Source organism: Chlorocebus sabaeus, chromosome 16 (genome assembly GCF_047675955.1).
Source record: "Chlorocebus sabaeus isolate Y175 chromosome 16, mChlSab1.0.hap1, whole genome shotgun sequence".
Classification (NCBI taxonomy): Eukaryota; Metazoa; Chordata; class Mammalia; order Primates; family Cercopithecidae; genus Chlorocebus; species Chlorocebus sabaeus.
In genome coordinates, this window is record NC_132919.1 from 74158480 (window position 1) to 74179939 (window position 21460).

The following is a 21460-nucleotide window of genomic DNA, read 5'->3' on the forward strand; positions in this document are numbered from 1 at the left end:
GGAGAAATCACTAGAAGATTGTGATCTCATTCAGCAAGGCCTGCAGGCCTCCTACTGTCTTGCAAACAAAGGGTTGGGTTTGAATTGGGTCCGTTTTTAAAGGGCCCTGATTCTGTTGGAACCATGGAAAGGTGCTGTGGGTCAGACCTAGACTGTTTCCTAAGGTGCTTATGGTATATCTCAAACCGAAACGAACCTTTTCCCAAGGTAGTAAAATTCACAGAATAAAGATAAAAGATATTGACACATAAAAAAAGAAGAAAGATAAACGATAAATGATAGATTAATAACCAATGGGTTTTTAGTTTTCCCTTATGGAATCCACATACTCAGCAATTAAAGAGCAAGTTGTGCCTATTTCAAAAATGTGTTTGTGGAGATTGATTGGCTGCATAGAGAGAGGGCTTTTTAATAAGTGCTAGGGACAGAGCCTATTATTTTAGCTCACCCATAGAATATGTATGGTCTTTCTTTACCAACATGATGCTACTGATCCCCCAAACTGTAGCCCATGAGTTCTGAATCTTCTTCACATCAGTGATTAATCTGTAATAATCCACCCTTTTTTAAAAAAACCAGTTTGTTTATGGTCAACAATACTATTTGTGAGATGGTTAGCTGGAACTAGGGGTTAACTTGTGACTGAGGAAGAGAATAAAGTTAGCTGACCTGTGTGGGATTGAATTCACTCTCTTGGCCTTATCAGCGATTGCTCAAACCAATTGAGTTAACTAGCTCTGACTCCTCCCCCATGCATAATTATGTTACAGTCTTGTTTATCTATAAATGAAATAAGAAGGCAGCTTACCTAGCCAGAATGTTTTCAATAGTATTATGTGGTAATAAATTATGTACATAGTGATGGCCTTTAAGCAGAAGTCCCTGAGAAAGATTAAATTTTGATTGGCATAGTTTTGGTATAATACCAATTTTATTAAATTTTTTATTTTATTATTATTTATTTATTTATTTATTTATTTTTGAGACGGAGTCTCGCTCTGTCGCCAGGTTGGAGTGCAGTGGCGTGATCTTGGCTCATTGTAACCTTCGTCTCCCGGGTTCAAGCAATTCTCCTGCCTCAGCCTCACAAGTCGCTGGGAATACAGGCGTATGCCACCACACCTGGCTAATTTTTTGTAGTTTAGTAGAGACTAGGTTTCACCATGTTGCCCAGGCTCTTCTTGAACTCCTGAGCTCAGGCAGTTTACCAGCTTCGGCCTCCCAAAGTGCTAGGATTGCAGGTGTGAGTCACCACGCCCTGCCTAGCCTTGTATTTTTAAATGTGAAATTGGTTTCTGAATCTGGAATTTCATGTAAAACTTTTCCTAACAATTATGAGTAAATGGGAATTTATATACGAGGGAGCCATGGGAAGGGTAGGACATGGAATAATTCTGTTTATGGTGACTAAATCAAGAATGAAAACATTGACTTTCGATTCAAACCCCACGGTTTCTGTCCTTACCTTGCTCAGAATGTGGATGAGGTCACCCCGTTGGAAGGACAGTTCATCTGGCTGGTCACCATGGCAATCCCATAGGCCCTGGTAGTAACTGGCATAGTCTGCTGATCAAAGAGTGGAGAAATCAAAGTTAAAAGGACTCTATTTTTTCCAAGGAGCCCATGTTTTTGCTGCAAATGGAAACCAGGGTTCTGATATTGTCCCTAGAAAGCCTCAGATTAAGGAGGGTTGAGATGAGATACGGCCGAACACTCAGCATGAGCAAAGGACTATGGGAGAAGGAGATCATTAACTAACATTAAATATTTAAAGATCACTCCTAGTAGGATGCCGTTCAACAATATGATAAATATATTTATTTATTAATAAAAGAAAATCAGGCAGGTAATTTTTCACTTGGTTTGTAAGTAAGCAGTGCAGAGGTTTCCCGCTAGACTTTTCTGATTCAGGGCAACTAAACTATCTAGTTTTTCTCTTCATTATGTATTTGAAGGATCAAAGTAAATCTGTGACTTCTGCCTATTTGCAAGAAAGGCTGAGTCAGCTAGCAGGCGTCTGGATCACAGCTCACTTTTCGGCCTCCTTTGTCCATAGGAACTTATCCTGGGAACTTCTCACCTAGGTACTATATGAGGTAATCACCAATAAATACTGAAACGAATAGCCCAGTCTTTAAGTGGAACCAAGGGGGTGTCTCATCCATTACAACTAAATTCGGGTGGGCTGGCCCTTTTCCAGCATCTCATTTGTAGACCCCGAACATGTCTGCCAAGATTTATCTGCAAGCCCCAGGGGAACAGAAACCAAAGTGATCTGCATTAAAAATGAAAGCAACTGAAGACGACAAACCAAGCTTTAGAAGCAGCTGGAGAGATTTACTGAGCTTCTCAGCAAAACTAGATGGCAATGATGCCACAGGACAGCCATCGATTCTTAACAATGAAGAATATGTATTGATCTTCTACCCGGAAAGGTTAAACACTAGAGTACGAAGTGGGAGAGAATCTGGGGATTTGAATGGCAGGAGAGCTAATGCCCACTAGACCAGGGATGCTCCTTGTTCCTTGGGGTGCTCTGTATCAGAGCTGTGAACAAAGCACCTACAAAAGATGAAATTCAATTGATGGGAGTCAGGAGTCCTGGGTTCTAATTAAAATTCACATGATTTTGGGGGATTCTGTTCTATAGATTTCCACCTTTTCCTTTATTCATTTTACCCTCCCATGAGCAGTGATGGTACTGGTGACTGAGGACAGGGCAAGTGGGCAGTAGGGGCACAGACACCTTCCCTATATTTGCTTTTTTTCTACTTGTTCCTGACTTGTGAGCAATTTAAATAATAAAGACACAGAGGTACAAAATCCCTATATGTCTCTGGAAGAGAACTTTGGTAGGAATCTTAAAGGGTACAAAAACAGAGGAGGGAGAGAACTATTTAGTTAAGACTCAGATACTGCAAGCAAAAGTAAAAATGTCAACCGTATAGAAATTCAGGCATGTTTTCTTCACACATAAAATTGTCTGTGTGTGCAGTAGACAACAGAGGGCAGCAAACAAGATAAATACTGTGAAAACATTCTGCCACAGAGTTGATAATATGTTTAGAAGAAAAATACTTTGGGAGAAATATGTTAACTATTGAAAAGACAAAGCATACATTTTTGGAAATACAAGTACATGAAATAATAGAGAAATATCAATCCCTGAAAAATGAAAGTAGTTTTCCCAGAGGATATATTATGAATTTTCAATTTTAATGGAGTTGATTAATCACTCCAAGATTTTGACTAAATTCAGGAATGAAAGGATATTGACATCAATATTTTTCATGGATTTATATATGTAAAAATGGTAGAGAAAACCATTTTTGTAAAAATAGATTCTAAAACCATAACAATATTTCTGAGTGGTAAGGAGACCAACAAGGTTATCTTGGTCTTTTCTGGTCTAGCAGATAGTCACTTTGGAGTACGGTTTCCTACTGTGTGCCTGGATGTGGGATAGGTCCTAATACTGAGTGCCTTTTTGGTGTATACATAAAAAGTGATTTGACATTGGGTACATATAGGCCTGGGAAAATATCTGGAGAAAGATTTATTCTAAAACCACAACAGATCACAGGGAAAGCAAGAAGCTAGGAGAAAAACAGAAGCCTTCCAGGAAAGAAATAAAGATAGAAAAGGTCTTTGATGTTAAAGGCCAAAGAAAAAAGAGTTCAGGAATCCAGGAGATGGTTTAGCTCAGTCCAAGAATAGGGATTGTCAGAAGTAGAACAGCTCCAAAAAACAGGCAGAATGAAGGGCTAAAAACTGGGAAAAGTTTGAACTTGCTAGCTAGCTAGAAGTATTCTATATTAAGGAAATCAGTGAGGGGTAATTCCTTAGCGGGGCAAGATGACTCCATACTGCAGACTTCCTGTTAAATACACATGTGATATGCATTTATGTCTATGTGTGCATGCAACTTCACTAATTCATTTCTCAGCATCCAACAGACATGTATACAGTACCTACTAAATGCTAGGGGCTGTGTTAGATATTGGGAATCCCACATTGGCCACACATGAGCCCTCCTTCTAGTCGGGGAGGCAACATGGAAAAAACAGTTACACAAATATTTATTTATGATTATGATATGTCTGTAAAGGAGAAGTTGAGGATGCTGTGTGTAATAGGGAATCTAACATAGTTTGAGGGATCAGAAAAGGCTTTTCTGACCAAGTGGGTGTTATTTAAAGACCTTGAAGAGGGGAAAGGATAAGTTGGAGGAGGGCTGCATTCCTGAAGCTTGGCACCAGCAAGAGCTTAAAAGCCCAGAAGTCTGCAGGGTTAGTCCAGCTTCTCCATAAACCTGCCCAACTCATCCTATAAACAAGAGAATGTATGAGGAGACTTTGATTTCTTTTCTTTTTCTTTTCTTTTCTTTTTTTTTTTTTTTGAGACGAAGTTTCACTCTTGTTTCCCAGGCTGGAGTGCAATGGCGCGATCTTGGCTCACCACAACCTCTGCCTCCCGGGTTCAAGGGATTCTCCTGCCTCAACCTCCCGAGTAGCTGGGATTACAAGCATGTGCCACCTTGCCCAGCTAATTTTAGGTTTTTAATAGAGAGGGGGTTTCTCCATGTTGGTCAGGCTGGTCTTGAACTCCCGACCTCAGGCAATTCGCCTACCTCGGCCTCCCTCCATCCGCCTACCTCGGATTATAGGCATGAGCCACTGAGCCTGGCCGACTTTGATTCCTGTAGAGCAGAGAGAGGAACTGAGAGCCCAAGGGTGAGGCTTGCCTCTATGGTCTGGATTTAGATTCCTTTAGGCTTACACTACTCTGGCAGGCGTCTGAAATCAGAAATGGTGCAGCATTCTGACCATTTAATTAATTCAAAACATCCTCATTCTCATTTTGAGGACATTATTCCATCTAATTATTTTTTTTCCAGTCTGTCCATTTGGAATAAAAAACAAAAGAATAAAGCTTAATGCCAGCATTTCTCAATGTCTCTCCAAAAAACGTAACTCTGCACTAAATAAAGCCTGGTAATTCAAAAGCAAAGCACTAATATATTCAGCATAAAACAGACAGAGGACCTACAGCAATAATGACACCACTAATAACTAAAACAGTTATAACAATTAACAACAATTACAATGATAGAGAAGCTAATGGGTATGATCACTGCATTTAAATTGCTAGCAGAGCTGAGAAGGGCTTTTTCTAGAGGAAAAAAAAGCAGCATCTTACTCTCTTTATCCTATGTAACGGAAGCTAAACTCCAAGCAACCAAAATATCATAAGAAGAATAGCAACAGACCAAGTTAAAAAAAGTATTGGTTTCTTTTTTCTATTTATTGCAAAGCATTTGTCATTGCATGCCAGGTTCTTTACAACTAGTAACAATCATTTCTCTTGTAACTGAGGCCAAGTTGGTGCTACTGGTGATAGAGTCAATGTCTGAAAATTAGACACTACGAAGAGCAAAGTTTTAAGGTAAAGAGGACCAGGACATCTCTCTGCTTTTCTCCTTCCTTAGGGACAATAAAACCTGACTGTTCCTTCCAGAGTTCAGCTTATGTTTGGGAGTCACTGGGTAGTGACAGAATTCAGGCTGTGACCAGGGAAAAGTGGCTAAAGGCAGGCCAGCAAGTTATTCACATTTTCTTGATTACTAAAATGATTGTGTCAATAAGGCCTGGCATTAAGTACAACCTCTTAAGGTATGGAAAAGAGAAACAAAACGCGAAGATGGATAAAGCCAGTCCTACGAGAGGATGGGATGGTGGGATGGTGAGACTTGGACAAAAAATGCCAAAGTAGTGACCCTTTGGAAGTGACTTAAAATGTTCTTTAAGCCAGGTCAGAAAGGTCCAACATGTTCAGTCCATTCAAGTAAACTCTGATAATTTTCTTTCTTTTTTTTTTTTTTCTGAGACAGGGTCTTACTCTGTCACCCAGGCTGAAGTGCAGTGGCACAATCATAGCTCACTGCAGCCTCGAACTCCTGGGGTCAAACTATCTTCCCCCTGCAGCCTCCTGAGTAGCTGGGACTACAGGTGCATGCCACCACACCCAGCTAATCTTTTTAATTTTTTGAAAACACAGGATCTCGCTTTGTTGCCCAGGTTGATCTCAAACTCCCGGGCTCAAGAAATTCTCCCATCTTAGCCTCCCAAAGTGCTGGAATTACAGATGTGAGTTACTGCGCCCAGCCTTGATAGTTTATAAACTATTTTGGAAGGAAGCTATGAAAATATTTGCCAAGCCCTCACTGACTGTGGCACCAGAGGAGGAAGAGCAATTGGATAATATCATTTACTTATTTCATAGTGCTTTAATCTTGAGTTTTGAAATTACTATGATCCTAGTGTTATAAGTATGATTTGGAAGTGGAGTACACTCAGATTCTGATTTTCATGTCATTTACTCTTTTCATTGGGCCAAAATTTTAGCTGGTTGATAATCAGCTCATGTTTGGTCTTGGAAAACAGGCTTCAAAAGGTAAGAGCTGCAAACACCTCTGTGGTTTCCCTTTGTTTCTTTCATGTAGTAGTTCACTCCATTGGTAAGCCTAAAGTGAGAAGAGGGCCTCAAAGATGGAGTGGTATAAGCAACCATTTTTTGGCCCTCCTGAAAGCAATCATTTGCTTATAAGACCACAATAGTGTGATCTATGTCTACTTTTGGCTTAGTGTGCCCCCAATTTCAGAGTTGGGGTTGGGGGCAGACTGAGGGAGGTAGGGTGGGAGGGGTCTGTTTCAGGTTTTCCTTGGTCAAGGATTTTATGTATCTAAGGATAATTTGTGCCTCCAGGGTTGCTTTTTATTTGACATAGCACACACAAACAAATGGCCAGTAATTTTTATAAAAACGAACACAGAGGAAGTTTCATTTTTGGTTACCTGGAGGTTACCTTTTCATGATAAGGAAAGGTGATAAACTCATTACCTAAGACCCTTAGTGTTAGACTATTGGGCTGATGGGTTGGAATTTAGTGAAACTCTGAGGTGTTGAAGAGTCACTCATTAAAATAACCCTGTTACTAACAGTTATGCTGTAAACTGAGCTCTTTATAGATTGAGCAATCAATACTACAAGGCTGTGATAGATTTTCTAGGTAACAGAATGAAATAAAAGAAATTACATCTTACAGGGTCATTAACACTCAATAAGGATGAACTGAATCCCTTCCCCCACTATTCTGATAAGATCTAGTTGGGCCTTAAGAATGTTAGCAATTCCATCAGGGAAAAAAGCACAGCATTCAAGGAACAGGATCCATCGAGGCTGGAGAAAAGTACTTGGATTTTAAAAGTAACTCTGCTAGCCATAGCATCTTTTGGGAAAAAACGAAGAAGGGAAAGGTCAGGTTGCTTAAATTTTTTTTTCTCCCCAAAAGCATGTTAACACCTGAGAAAAGGCTGGTCACGGTGGTTCATGCCTGTAATCCCAGCACTTTGGGAGGCCAAGACGGTCGGATCGCCTGAGGTCAAGAGTTCCAGACCAGCCTGGCCAGTATGGTGAAACCCCGTCTCTACTAAAAGTACAAAAGTTAGCCAGGCGTGGTGGCACGTGGCTGTAATCCCAGCTACTCGGGAAGTAGAGGCAGAAGAATCACTTGAACCCGGGAGGCGGAGGTTGCAGTGAGCAGAAATAGCGCCACTGCACTCCAGCCTGGGCAACAGAGCGAGACTCTGTCTCAAAAAACAAACAAACAAACAAAAAAACACGCACCTGAGAAAAACTAAGTAGCCCAAACTTGTGTAGCTAGTCTATGACATAGGAATTCACACTGTCCTAGAGCTCCCTGCCTTTTAAATGCCTTCACTGGGGCTGCCTGCCCTTCCCCCAGACCTCTATCTTTTATTGTTACAAAACTAAATGATGACATTTGGATTTATATATATTTCACCATTTCTATAGCGCCTTTGGATATAAGGCACTACATAAAACCAATCGATAAATAAGTAAACACAAATAATAAAAATTCCTGCCTCAGATTCTGCAGAGAGAGCAAAAAGTCCTCCTGTTTTTTAATCACTAAGTCACCAATCATAACTGGTGGGAAGTGTAAACCATAGAAGCATATGCAAAGCTTGCTATACTTTAACAACACTTGTTTTGGAGGCAGGAAGCATGAGGAACAAAAGGGTTTTTTTTTTTTTAAACCTATTTGAATTATAGTTGTAGGAACAGTTAAGAAATAAGGCTTCTTTCACCTCCCAGATATAACCTTAGAGAAAGAGGTGGAAGGAGGAAATGAGATGAGGGAGGAATCTGAAACTGGATTCTAGACTGTGCTAAAAGACCGATGCTTCCTGAACGGAGTTTAATATGAAATTGGCCATAGGAAGCTTACAGTTACTCCACCCAAGCTGTCCACATAAAGCGTTTCTTTTCTGCACTGGTGATAGAAGTTGGTTGAGAAAAGATATATGTGGAACATGGGTGGGTCAGAACAGATTTTCATTTGGAATTCTGTACAGTAAGTAGACAACAGAAGGAAACAGGTTTCAGAATGGACCTAATCACATGTGTTCGTTATCATGAGGTACTTGCAGCTACACTCACATACTTCCATACCCGCCTCTCCTGCTTTCTTTCTCTCCTGCTTTGGCACATGACTTCTGAGGCTGCATCTTTGTTGTCTCTTCTCTTCCCTGGGAGAAGCTGGACTCTTAGGAAGTTGAGTCCTGAACCTTTTAAGTATTCACTTTCTGTAGAGAATGAACCTAGAAATGGGGGTTTTGCTGGATGGATAAGGAAGAGAAGAAAAAGCACAAGGAAAGGAGAGAGGAGAATGGGAAAAGACAGGGCCAGATAATGGAGAAGGAGCAGGGAGGGAAAGAGGGCAAGAATTCCTAGGCTTAAGATTTTCATAGACTCCCTAAGAAAAATATCAGCCAGTATCTAAATCAGTCATGATTAGGGCTCTGCTGATGGAATGAATGTCCTTGAGGTGGCCCTTGCAATGTGCAGCATTCCTTTACTGACAACCATGGACTAGGTCCTGGGTCCACTTAAGGAGGCTTCAGAGGGGCATCTGACCTTTGAAAGGATGGGCTCACTAACAGCCTGAAGCATGGCTAACAGTCTGGGATGAATAAGATGTAATTTTATATTCAACAAACCTGTTACATATTCATTTCCAAATGTGCCTGGAATCAAACCAGGCCATCAGAAGTCAGCATCACCAAGCAATTCTATCTTTCACCCCGTGTTCACTTTTCAGATCTGACACATTTCCATTCCCCTCTGAACTTGCAATCTCCGGGCCTCTCAGAGAGGAGACATTTCCATTCTTTCCGTTCTCAATCCTCTGATCTCTTAGAGATGAGGCAATTCTATTTTCACTGTACTGATTTAAGAAATACTGATAGGAAAAAATAAATATCTGGTTTGGCTTCCCACCCTCTCTAAGATAAATCTTGGTTGTTCTGGGAACATTAATTAAAGTGAATGGATGGCTGCTTTTAAAGTTTAGGTATTTCCCAGTCACTTTATTTGGGGCTTTGGGGTTCACACACAGATACCCTCTTAATTATTGAGTCCAGTAATTTTTATAGTCTCAGAGAAAGGTGCTTTCTCTAATCAGAACCCCATAATGTCCTACCCAGTGCCTGTGCATTTAGAAGCTCTTATACCTCCTTTTCGTCGAGTGCCACTCTCATCCTCTTCTAGATCATGCTCTTCATCTGGGGGGATAAATGATCAGTATTAGCAATTAGTGGTTCACAGTCTCATTTTTTTTTTTTTTTTTTTTTGAGATAGAGTCTTGCTCTGTTGCCCAGGCTGGAGTGCAGTGGAACGATTTTGGCTCACTGCAAATTCCACATTCGGGGTTCAAGGGATTCTCCTGCTTCAGTCCCCTGAGGAGCTAGGAGTACAGGTGCCTACCATTATGCCAGGCTAATTTTTGTATTTTTAGTAGAGACGGGGTTTTGCTATGTTGGCCAGGCTGGTCTAGAACTCCTGGCCTCAGGTGATCTGCCCTCCTTGGCCTCCCAAAGTATTGGGATTACAGGTGTCAGCTACTGCATCCAGCCAGTCTCACGTTCTTTATATGGAGAGGTTCCCTTTCTCTGAGCTCATCATACTCTCTTTTTTAAGGAAAGTTTAATTACTGTGTTCTTTTTTTTTTTTTCTTTTTTGTGAGACAGAGTTTCACTCTTTGTTGCCCAGGCTGGAGTGCAATGGCGCGATCTCAGCTCACTGCAACCTCCGCCTTCCGGGTTCAAGTGATTCTCCTGCCTCAGCCTCCCGAGTAGCTGGGATTACAGGCTCACACCATCATGCCCAACTAATTTTGTATCTTTAGTAGAGATAGGGTTTCTCCATGTTGGTCATGCTGGTCTCGAACTCCTGACCTCAGATGATCTGCCCACCTTGGCCTCCCAAAGTGCTGGGATTACAGGTGTGAGCCACCGCGCCTGGCAATTACTGTGTTCTTTTTTTTTTTTTTGAGACAGAGTCTCGCTCTGTCGCCCAGGCTGGAGTGCAGTGGTGCAATCTCTGCTCTCTGCAAGCTCCGCCTCCTGGGTTCACACCATTCTCCTGCCTCAGCCTTCCGATTAGCTGGGACACCTAGCTAATTTTCTGTATTTTTAGTACAGACGGGATTTCACCGTGTTAGCCAGGATGGTCTCGATCTCCTGATCTTGTGATCTGCCCACCTCGGCCTCCCAAAGTGCTGGGATTACAGGCGTGAGGCACCGCGCCCGGCCTACTGTGTTCTTAAAAAAAAACAGTATTAATTTGTCACCTTCAAACTGGCCCTCTCCTTCCCTTCCCTTTCATTTATTCATAAGCATGTTGAAGTGCTTATTACATGCAAGACACCGCACTAGGAACTGGGGACAAGCAATAAACAAGACTGTCAGAGTTCCTGCCATTGTGGAGCTTCCAGTCCATTGGATTATTCAGATGTCTATCACCGGAATCCTAATCCTTTTCCTCAAACTCCATTTCTCCTTCTCTCTGGAATTCTCTTCAAAATTATTATCTCTATGAAAGCATTCTCTCCGGTTTTAAGCACTCCAGAGTTAGGATGTTAGAGTGTGTGCGTGTGTGTGTGTGTGTGTGAACAACCCTCTGTGACTGGCTGGGTGCGATGGCTCATGCCTGTAATCCCAACACTTTGGGAGGCCAAGGCGGGCGGATCATGAGGTCAGGAGTTGAGACCAGCCTGGCCAACAGGGTGAAACCCTGTCTGTACTAAAAATACAAAAATTAGCCAGGCGCGGTGGCGGGCGGCTGTAATCCCGGCTACTCAGGAGGCTGAGGCAGGAGAATTGCTTGAACCCAGGAGGCAGAGGTTGCAGTGAGCCGAGATTTTGCCACTGCACTCCAGCCTCAGTGACAGAACAAGACTCTGTCCCTGGGAAAAAACAAAAAAACCCTCTTTGATTAATTAGTCCTTAATCCTTAATGTATCCATCTTTGTTCAGCTGTAATGGAGGCTGGTCATGTACATAATTTTATGTTCCTAGTACTTGGGGCTTGTAGTTATCTTTTTACTGTTTTTATTCAGCCTGCCTTGTTCATTAGAGTATAAGCTCCTGAGGGTAGCTGGAATGGTCTTTTAATTAACTGCCGTAGATTCACAATGGGTTCTAAGTCAATGCCAGTGTCCAGTCAAATGTTTATACGGTCAAAGTCATAACATAATTGGCCTACGTTTCTTAATCCCATTAACCGATTTCATCTCATAACATTACCTGATAAAATAGGAATTGGGCCTTTATAAAGTAAATATGTGTACCAGAATCATATTTAGCTATTTTATACATGGGACAAAGTGAAGAAAAATACACTTGCTATTCTTTTCACTACCACCATGCTCTTTTCCCACTCTCTCACTCATACATATATACACACATGTGCACAGTAGATAGGGTATAATAAGCAATGTTTTGAGGGCTCAATACTCAGCTCCTCCTGGCTACATTTACTTTCTTTTCTCCTGAGTCTTTTTTTTTTTTGAGATGGAGTCTCGCTCTGCTGCCCAGGCTGGAGTGCAGTGGCCGGATCTCGGCTCACTGCAAGCTCCGCCTCCCGGGTTTACGCCATTCTCCTGCCTCAGCCTCCCAAGTAGCTGGGACTACAGGCGCCCGCCACCTCGCCCGGCTAGTTTTTTGTATTTTTTAGTAGAGATGGGGTTTCACCGTGTTAGCCAGGATGGTCTCGATCTCCTGACCGCGTGATCTGCCCGCCTCGGCCTCCCAAAGTGCTGGGATTACAGGCTTGAGCCACCGCGCCTGGCCCTTCTCCTGAGTCTTAACGACATTTGCTTGTCTTGCTTCTCCATAGTTTTGCCACTAAATGAATCTTTGATATTTCTCTTTCTCTTTTTAAATGTAATGTTTATAGGGCAATATGAGTTCCAGTGTGTCAAACTGGGGAAGTAAGCTCCAAGCTCATAGGTAAGAAGGAGCAGCATAAAAATATGTTAGAATACTATAAAGCATTAAAGGAGTAATTGATTTCAAGTAAGAAAGAGACTGATACGGCCAGTTGTGGTGGCTCACGCCTGCAATCCCAGCACTCTGGTAGGCTGAGATGGGAGGATCACTTGAGCCCAAGAGTTAGAGACCAGCGTAGACAACAGAGCAAAACCCTGTCTCTATAAAAAATAAAAATAAAAATTAGCTAGGCACAGTGGTGCACACCTGTAGTTCCAGCTACTTGGGAGACTGAGGCAGGAGGATTGCCTGAGCTCAGGTGTTTGAGGCTGATTGCACCACTGCAGTCCAGCCTGGGCCTGGGCAACAGAGTGAGACTTTGTCTCTTAAAAAAAAAAAAAGACTGATACTCTGGGAAATAAAATATATACATTTTTTCCCTACAATATAGTAGGAGAAGGAGCACTTTGACTCAACAGTTCTTATAGCCATGTATGATCTAGCAGCAGAGAATGTTCTACTTGCCACCTGTAGTGCTCCCTCAACCCTACCATGAGGAATAAAACAACCTAAGCTAATTGAGGAGTGAAATCAAATATAAGAAACAGATCATGCTGAAATAAACCACATTAAATATTCTTTGCACATTGTCTTCTCATTACTCGTCCACTTCCTTCCTTTCTTGGCTATGATGCGTTTCCTTTGACATGGGACTAATTTTAGGATTGGAAACATTAGAGGAAAAGTTGGTACATCCTCAGTTTTAGAGATACCTAATAATTTGGACAGAGAGCAGCTCCTTTGTTGATATCAAACAACTCCATCACAAAGACCAATAATTTGCTGTGCTTAGGCACTTTTGCAGAGAGGGTTTATTCTACCGCTGCTGTCTGTGCGCAGCTGTCTCTTCCTCCCAATTCTAATCAATGTAAATTGGGTCAGATCTCCACTGTGAATTACAAATTGGATCCGAAGTTGGAGGGTCACAGTGCTGCTACTCCACCTCCTTCCCACCGCCATTAGATGGGAAGCTTCACCAAAGATCTTTTCTAAATAAATCAGACTTTATTGTAAAACTCGGCTACTGACGAGACATAACCTCATTAGCATTGATTTTAAAATAAATTATTGAAAGTGGCCTGCCTGCTCTTTGCATTTGTAAAATAGGAGAATGTAAATGTATTTGCAATGATAAAAATGAAAACTAAAACTTGATTCCTTTATTCTTTCGGGCAACAGCACTTAATCTAGTCATAATACAAAGATGGAACAATAGAAATGTGTTCTATGCAGTTCAGTTCCAGACCAGATACTCTTGATTTCCACCGCACTTTTGGAATCAACTAGAAAGAAAAAAAAACATTGGCTATAGAGCTTTTATATCATTCACCGCCATTACTAAGCTCTACGATGATGGATGTAAATGGGGAAGCTCCAATCCCCACATCTGTTTTATCTAACACTGTTCTTCCCAGGTGGCTAAAAGTAGGCTCAAATCAAGAAGACTTCCCATTGATGGGCTTGGTGCTATGCCTCTGGGGTCTTTGGAAGATTGGGTAGGGGGCACTATCGCATAGTGAAGGAAAGCACCATTCACAGCTGGTTGTGAAAATTACACCCCTAGACACCTCCCTAGGTTCAGAGGGCACAATACAAACAGGCATACAAGTTATCTCAGATCTTTCCATGAGACTGAACAGGTGTCTTTCCAACTCCAGAGTCAAAGACAACTATTATATGGCAACAGAAAAAAAGTCTTGTTGCTCACAAAAAGGGGTGGGTTAAGTAGCTAAAGTTTTCATTTTTATTAATCTGTAATGTGATACTTTAATTTTAAGAGACTATTTTGAAAAAATATTTTTTAGGCTAAAGAGCTTGTTGAATTTCTTTATAAGAATATTATTAGGCATTTCAGCATTATATCTACTGAAATATATCTTCATTTAAGAGTGAATTAAAATTTATGTGCTAGCTCAACTTTAAACAGTAATGGATTATAATGGTCCTTGCTCCTAACAGGGCATATGGGACCCCAACCTTACATAGGTTTTAAACAAATTAACCTCTAAAGATTACTGTCCACTTATCACATTAAATGCTCTATTTGATCCCCAAATATCTCATCTCAATTGGGAAAACAGTTGAAGAAGATTCTGTTAACTGTGCGAACATGTAAGAGAACCACAGGGCATCACAAATGAGCATCAGTATCCGGAGAGTCGATTTCAATCAACATTCTTGGCACAATGTCAGGGACACTAATGAGAGGTTGAGAGGAATAGGACACTGAATCCACCTCAGAGGGACAGAGAGGAGCCAGCAGCTTCTCATGACACCTGGCTGTTTTTTGAAGTGCTACTCTGACATTCCTCTGACATCGGCTACACTGATATCAGAAAGAATAACATTAGGAAAAAATGACTAAATCAGAAAGAGGAGAAATCACTTACTTCCCCAAACAAAGAAAGTGACAAAAGCTTCAAAAAATGCCAACTGTGTCAATGTGCAACCAGATGTCAAGGTGCTCTGGTGACAGATGCAACAGAAATACAGATAGACTCAAGGTGCAAAGGGGACATGCAGAAAACTAGAAATAAACTGCTCCCCGGCATGCACAGGTATGTTATAAATCCACGGATGTATAGCACCTCGTCAGACTACATGGAAAATACAAGCAAGATGCTAATAACACATTTAATTCTCTGTTGTGTATTTGGTTATCTTAACTGTTACCTCAAAATATTTGCATCATATTTCAGTGATATGGGCTTGATGTATAAGATATTAAACTCAATTTGTGCCATCTGCAACACTTGAAATGCACTGAATTTAACTTCACAAATAATACCTAAGCATCTACTAATTAGGGAGAAAGACCTGAATACAAATCACTGGTGAGGGCTAAAACAAAGCTTAATTCCAGTTGAGTATCTGGGAAGGTGTCACTGAGGAGACATATTTGAGCAGAATGTGTACGATTTCACAGGCTGAAATCGGGGGATGGTCTAGGTAGAAGAAACAACATGATTCTAGTTTTGGTGCTGACCAAGCAGCACTGTGTGACTTGGGCTCAGTGGACATGGGAGTAAGAGAGAGAAAAGGCCAGAAGTTCAGAGGAGGCCTGATGATGGTGTTGACTCTTCCCTGATGCTCTTTCTTCATAAACTTTGTATTTTTGGTCTCCATTTTGTTTCATTTCCTTAGACTTCTTATCTTCACTGTTCCCCCTTCCTGTGGGTCTGAACAACAGTACAGGGGGAAAAATAATTCCACAGAATGTTTGTTTCCTTTTGACTCAAAATTTTAAAAACTCAGTTATATGCTTTATTTTAAAGCAATCTGGTTTCTAGGTCTATAACAACACCCTGGGGCAGTGTGGGCAGCATTGGAATGTGCACAGAAATTCCCAAAGAGGGCTCTTCATCTCTCTTTCCATTTGCTCTTCTGAAATCTCTCTAGAGAACACAGCCGGATTCTGTTGCCATTGCAGCTGCTACAAGGCCCCAGTTACAGCACTTCAGTGGTCTCAGACGTCTTGCTGGATCCCAGCCTTGAGACTCCAGACAAAGAGAAACCTGATAAAAGTTGTCCTTTTATGGAATCTTGAATCATGGAGCTGGGCCTATGCTGGCCTGTAAAATAACTTCGGGGGTGGTGGTGGTGGTGAGAGAGGGCTCAGAAAAGCCTCCCATTTTCTACATATTGCTTTAGCATTTCTTTGTGGTGGTTCCCTGCAGTTTAATCTACTGCAAATGAGATCCTAAAAAAATCAAGGGCCTGCATATGCTCAACACGGATGTTCAGAAATCCCACCAGATACCAACCTTGAAACCATATTTTCCAGGACTAACGTTTTTGTGGCCTGGCTGAAAACCTTGAGTGCTCTGGTTTTCCCTCACGGGGAGAAGAGTGCTAGCCATGTAGCAAATGCTAATTATCTCATGATTAATGTGATGGAGTGAGTTTAATGTGATGACCCATACATTATTTTGATTACAAAAAAACATTTTTTATTGACTTGGTATGCGTTACATACACTTTTCTCCCTATTAGGAAGCCCATCTAAATTATACTCTGGAAGGAAGGTCTCACTTACATGGCTTTCCCTATAGAGACAGTGAGGGCTTGTGTGGGACCCATTCCAAAAGGGAGGATTAGCAGAACCGTCAATGTTAAATATCCTCCACAAAGCACTTTTACCTGTTATAATGAAACAAATGTTAGAGGCCCACGTCATTTGACTCTTGAGGGGTATGCAATGTTAGCACAATCCAACGGTACTGTAGGCTGTGCCTCCACCCAGCACCTGGCCTTGCAGTAAAAATGGGCCTGAGCAGAAGGTGCACTTCACATTCCATCTGCTCAGGATTTTCAATTTCACCTGCTCCATACACATAGCTGGAAATAACCAACGGGACTGTCTTGGGTCTGGTTCGAGAGGGTGGGGACCTAACCATCCCCAGTTCTTCAAGGAGGTAACACTTCCTGGTTAAACACCATCACATTAATAACAGCCAGCATTTACTGAGTACTCACTGTATGCCATTGTTTGCCAGGGCTCTGTGCTAAGAACTTTACACATGTCAGTTTTAGACTCCTCACCACATCCCTCTGAGACAGCTACTATTGTTTTCCCTGTTTTACAGGTAATACAATCAGACAGAGAGAGGGCAAGTAACTTGCTCAAGGTCTCACAGCTAGCAGGTGGCAGAGCAAATCCATCCTGATTTAGGGTCAGTATCTGTGCCTAGGATACCATTGCTGTCTCATGTGCCACTGCTTGGTAGGTGGTCTTATGAGAGGGTAGCAGAAGGGAGACAGTGTTAGGCCCCCTCACATTCCCTTCTCAATTTCTCCAGGTGTGGCACTACGCAAAATTCAAATAGCAAGTTCAGAAGCAACAGCTGAGTGGAGTGGACAGGAAACTGGGTGATGGAAACTTGCGGCTGAAATATTCATATCATAATTAAATGCCAATATATCCCACCTCCAACTCTGTCTCTAGGAACTGTGATGGACAGAGGCTTACGGGAAAGAACCTGTTGCCTGGGTACAGTGTTCTCCTTTGGAAACTGGGTGCAATTTAGCTGTTGTTTCCCTAATCTGCAGAAAGAGATCCTGGATTTCCTACTGTGTGGCCATCCTCACTTCCGATGGGCAGCTGTTGTGGATAGAGGTTAAATGCACCCACAGACCAGGCCCTTGGGGCCACTCCAACATACCAGCTGGTGGGAATTTTGGAAAAATGCCCTGATACTCTGGGCAGTGCTGCATTGGCCAAGGGGAGGAGTTTAGGAGGCAGGAGAAAGATGGTCATTAGGAAGCCAATCATACCTTCACTGCCCACTCCTGGGGTAAGGTGACAGTCCCAAACTCATCTTATTTTTTGAGACCTCTTTTTATTCTCCTTTGCTCTGCATCTCTGAGCATCAGCCCCCTCCTTCCTGGCTCCTTTGAAAACGAAACATGGTGCAGAAAAAGGCCCTTTCTTTCCACCCCAGAAAGTTCACTGAGGTTTTCCCAGAGCACTCTTCCACAGTTGTAACCCAAAGTGGAGTGTCACCCAGATATTTCCCCAAGCCTGGGCAGGAGTGAGCAGAATGTGAGCTCACTAAGAAGATTCTGGCCAAGTTGGGGAGTGCATCTCCTTTTAGAGAGTACTGTGAATTAGATCCATTTCTGCACCCTGCTGTTGCAATGGAGCCAACTGTGAAAGGGAAGATTCTCAGAGGAGCTGTGTTTTAATGTAGCAATTTGATTCAATTTTCCACTCTATAAAATTACCCATCACTGCTCGTTGCTTTCTAACAGACACCTTCACTCTTAATTTAACAATCCTATCGAATTCTGCCAGGGAAATTGGAAAAATTTATCACCTGTGAAATTTTATTTTCCTTTGGTTGTATCTGTTTTTGTAAAACTTCATTAACGACGATGACTTGCTGAGGAAATTATCATTTTTTTTAACGTCAGACACAAGAAATGGCTCGACCTCAACCAAGATATCATTTGCATAATAAAACACAACAAAAAGGCTGGAGAAGTCAGGACTGGCAGAGGCTGGAAGTGCTAGGAGAAGAAGCAGGCTCTCCTTGGTGGGTGGGTGAAGTCCCTAGCAGGGCAGGGACATATGGCCACGGTCCTGCCCCTTGACTCAGGAAGCAATGACGTAGCTTCTTCCCCAGGAAGAGATGAATGTAGTGTGGTGAGGGTTGGATGCTCTTCTTAGGAAGCCTTGAAATGCAAGTTGCTTACTGATTATGCTTTCAGCAACCAGCCCTGTCTTCAGGGACCTGAGTGTTAGATTCACCTTAGTTCTTAGGTTCATCTGGGATTGAGGTTCATCTGGGTTCATCTGGGATCTAAATTGCTATAAATTTAAGCTTAACTTGAATTTCTCCGCAGAGCACTGAACTCCTGGCAAATTTCCATAGGAATGATCTTTCTGAATGGACTTGAAGATTAGTGTTCCTGTGGTCTAACTACTTCACAATTAAAAGGCTCAGGCTTTGGTTCTCCACCGTCTGACCCCCACTGAGCTCTGCACCGTTCACCAGCTGCTGTTATCCCCACCAGACATGGCTATGCAGAAGCAGTGATGACTATACATGTTTTGAGATGCTAGTTTTCATGCCTTTGGAAGAAAGGAAATATATAAAGTAGACCTGCTGTAATGATGAGCAGATAAAACATGTTAGGGTTATTTTTAAGAGATGTGATTTAACTCATGGTATATCTGAACTAGGTAATAATGAGTTGTTCTCTATCAAGGTTTACTATCAAGGTTTGGTCTATCAAGGTATTACTAAAAGATTTGTCAGCATTTACATATTTCAGAGTTTTGAAATCCTTCATAATTTTGAAGCAATTTTCCTTATTCTTACAACTACACACCAAAAAGTTGAAACTAGAGAATTTTGATGACTCATCCCAAAACTCACAATAAACCAATAAAAACCAATGTAAGTATTCTTGACTCTTTAACCTGGTGGACACATGTGATAAGTTACTTCACATGGCATGGATAGAAGACACTCTCTAATCAAATTCTTCTTGCTCCCATGGCAAGGCAGAGCCTCATTACCCGCTTCCCTACAATCTCATAAAGCTTCCCACATTATCTCCTTCAGAGGATGAAGGTTTGATTTGGCTTCTTTTGGAATTTTCAAAGTTATTATTCTTCCTCCAGGTCATGAGTTTCCAAAACTAGCAGAAGATAAACAGAGGACAAAATTTCTCACCTGGCAAGACTTCATAAATATCTTCTTCTTCTTTCTCCTCTGTAGGCTCTTTTATCCCCACACTCCCAGGCAAGATAGTGGGTCTGCACTGGGAACCAGAACTTGGGGAGTCAAAACCATCAATATCATCATATGTCTCTTCTTTTTCTTCTTCCTCCTCGTCCTCTTCATATGGAATGGTTAAGGAGCTCAGATCTGCCAGGGCAAAGATGAGAATGAATCAAGAAACAGAGAAAAAGAAAATAATAAGACAGGAAAGGAAAGAGGGAGGAGGAGGAGGAGGGATGAGAGTAAAATATGTCAAAAGAAAATGAAACACCAGGTTAAATGCTATTATGTCTAATGTGGGCTTTGGTGGCAGGAAATCTACAGAAAAGGCCGGAATAGCACTGCATCAAGTTTAAACCATCAGCATAAATCCTTCCTTGCAATAAAACTTGATCAGGGTGAAGCAGCCTGAAAAGTATGGGTGTGTGAATGAGAACAGGAGGCGAATGGAAGAAAATAGGCCAGAAGAGTTGAAAAGCCAGTGTGCTGCACACAGCTCATCAAGTAGAAAACTGGAAGGGTGAGTGAAGGCTTGCAGTCCTCCAGGGTGCTCAGGCCATGGGAACTAAGGTGGCCTCTGTAGGGTGTTGGAGCTGTCAGAAGCTCATATCCCCAGTGATTTCACTGCAGAATTTCAGACAAATTTGTTTGCAGAGAAAAAAATGGGCAACAGTGGATGAGAAAAAGAAATGGGGTATGGAAAAATATAACAGTAATACAAGACCAAATAGAATGGCTGAACAATGCAGTTACCATGTCCTTTTGCAACTGCACAGTCTAGCTGACCTTAAAGTGGGTCACTGCATAGAAGGTGTTGAGCCATTACAGCACTGGGGAGCACCAGGGCAGGAGAGGGAGATTGGTTTTTTATTTTAATGGGGAACTGGGTATGTTCATTCTCTGATGTGTACTACAAAGTGCTCTCTGAAACCCTGCTGAGGGCCCTCTGTAGGATGGGCGATTGCAGTCAGCCTACTCTGGGGAAGGAAAGGATGGAGAGACGTCCAACGTTCATTTCAAAATGCAATAAAACTGTTTGGCTTGATTATGCTTTTAATAAAGATTTTGCAACAATTTTCATCTGAATTTTGGTGCCACCACATAAGAGGAAAAGATCAAAAACACATTTGTGGCTTAAACCATATGTTATTATTTTGTTTGTTTTAAAATAAAATGGAATGAATAATTTCTTCAATGTGGGATTCTGAAAGTACCACAGGGTACAGCTCAATAAAGCTGCTTTGAGTTTTATTGAGGTTTACACACTTAGGGGTATATTACACGCATAAATCCAAGGCACCTAGATGAGAGTGTACCCTGTAGTCTCGCCATCAATGTTCATGTTTGCCTAGTTCCAGTCTATTATACGTGATGCTGTTGGTAGATGCAATAGTTTGTTTTTGTGATAGCAAAGGCATAACTGAGTAAAACAGGCAATTCTTGTAATTAAAGCTCTGGTGCTTCCTTCTTTTTATCCACAATAAAATCTTATAGCAGAATAAAACACTGAGATGAAAAGGCTTGGCATTTTTAGGTTGACGTGTGTCTTTCTAGGTCTTGGGCCATGTATAAAGTTGGTGTTTCTGCCTTTCTGCAGAACAGAGGTAGGGTCCTGCCATGATGGTAGGTAAGGATTATCTAATACCAAGTGACTCACTCAAGGTTGGCTTCTTCTACCTGACAGGCCACTCCCAGATAAGGCTTCCCTGGCCACTGTTTCTGCTTTGCCTACAGGCTGGCCAGCAGAGGGTACTCTAAGAGCAGTCATTTACCATCTTCAGGCAGGACTCTTCCCACCCCAAAGCAAGGAACATCTTA

At 41.8% G+C, this 21460-nt stretch overlaps 1 protein-coding gene across 18 annotated transcripts in view; it reads right to left on the reverse strand.

Annotated features, from left to right (window-relative positions):
- Positions 1–21460, reverse strand: part of SKAP1 (src kinase associated phosphoprotein 1) — a 331562-nt gene that overhangs the window by 27193 nt on the left and 282909 nt on the right. For 12 of the 18 annotated variants that reach the window (XM_037993382.2, XM_037993377.2, XM_037993386.2 and 9 more), the window contains 3 exons: positions 19595–19789; positions 9597–9647; positions 1466–1566 (listed from right to left, as the gene is read on the reverse strand). In XM_037993382.2, coding sequence (XP_037849310.1) covers positions 1466–1566; positions 9597–9647; positions 19595–19789 — 347 coding nt within the window. The remainder of the gene's footprint in view (positions 1–1465; positions 1567–9596; positions 9648–19594; positions 19790–21460) is intronic. The other 6 variants (XM_037993378.2, XM_008012995.3, XM_073005385.1 and 3 more) reach the window with 3 other exon arrangements.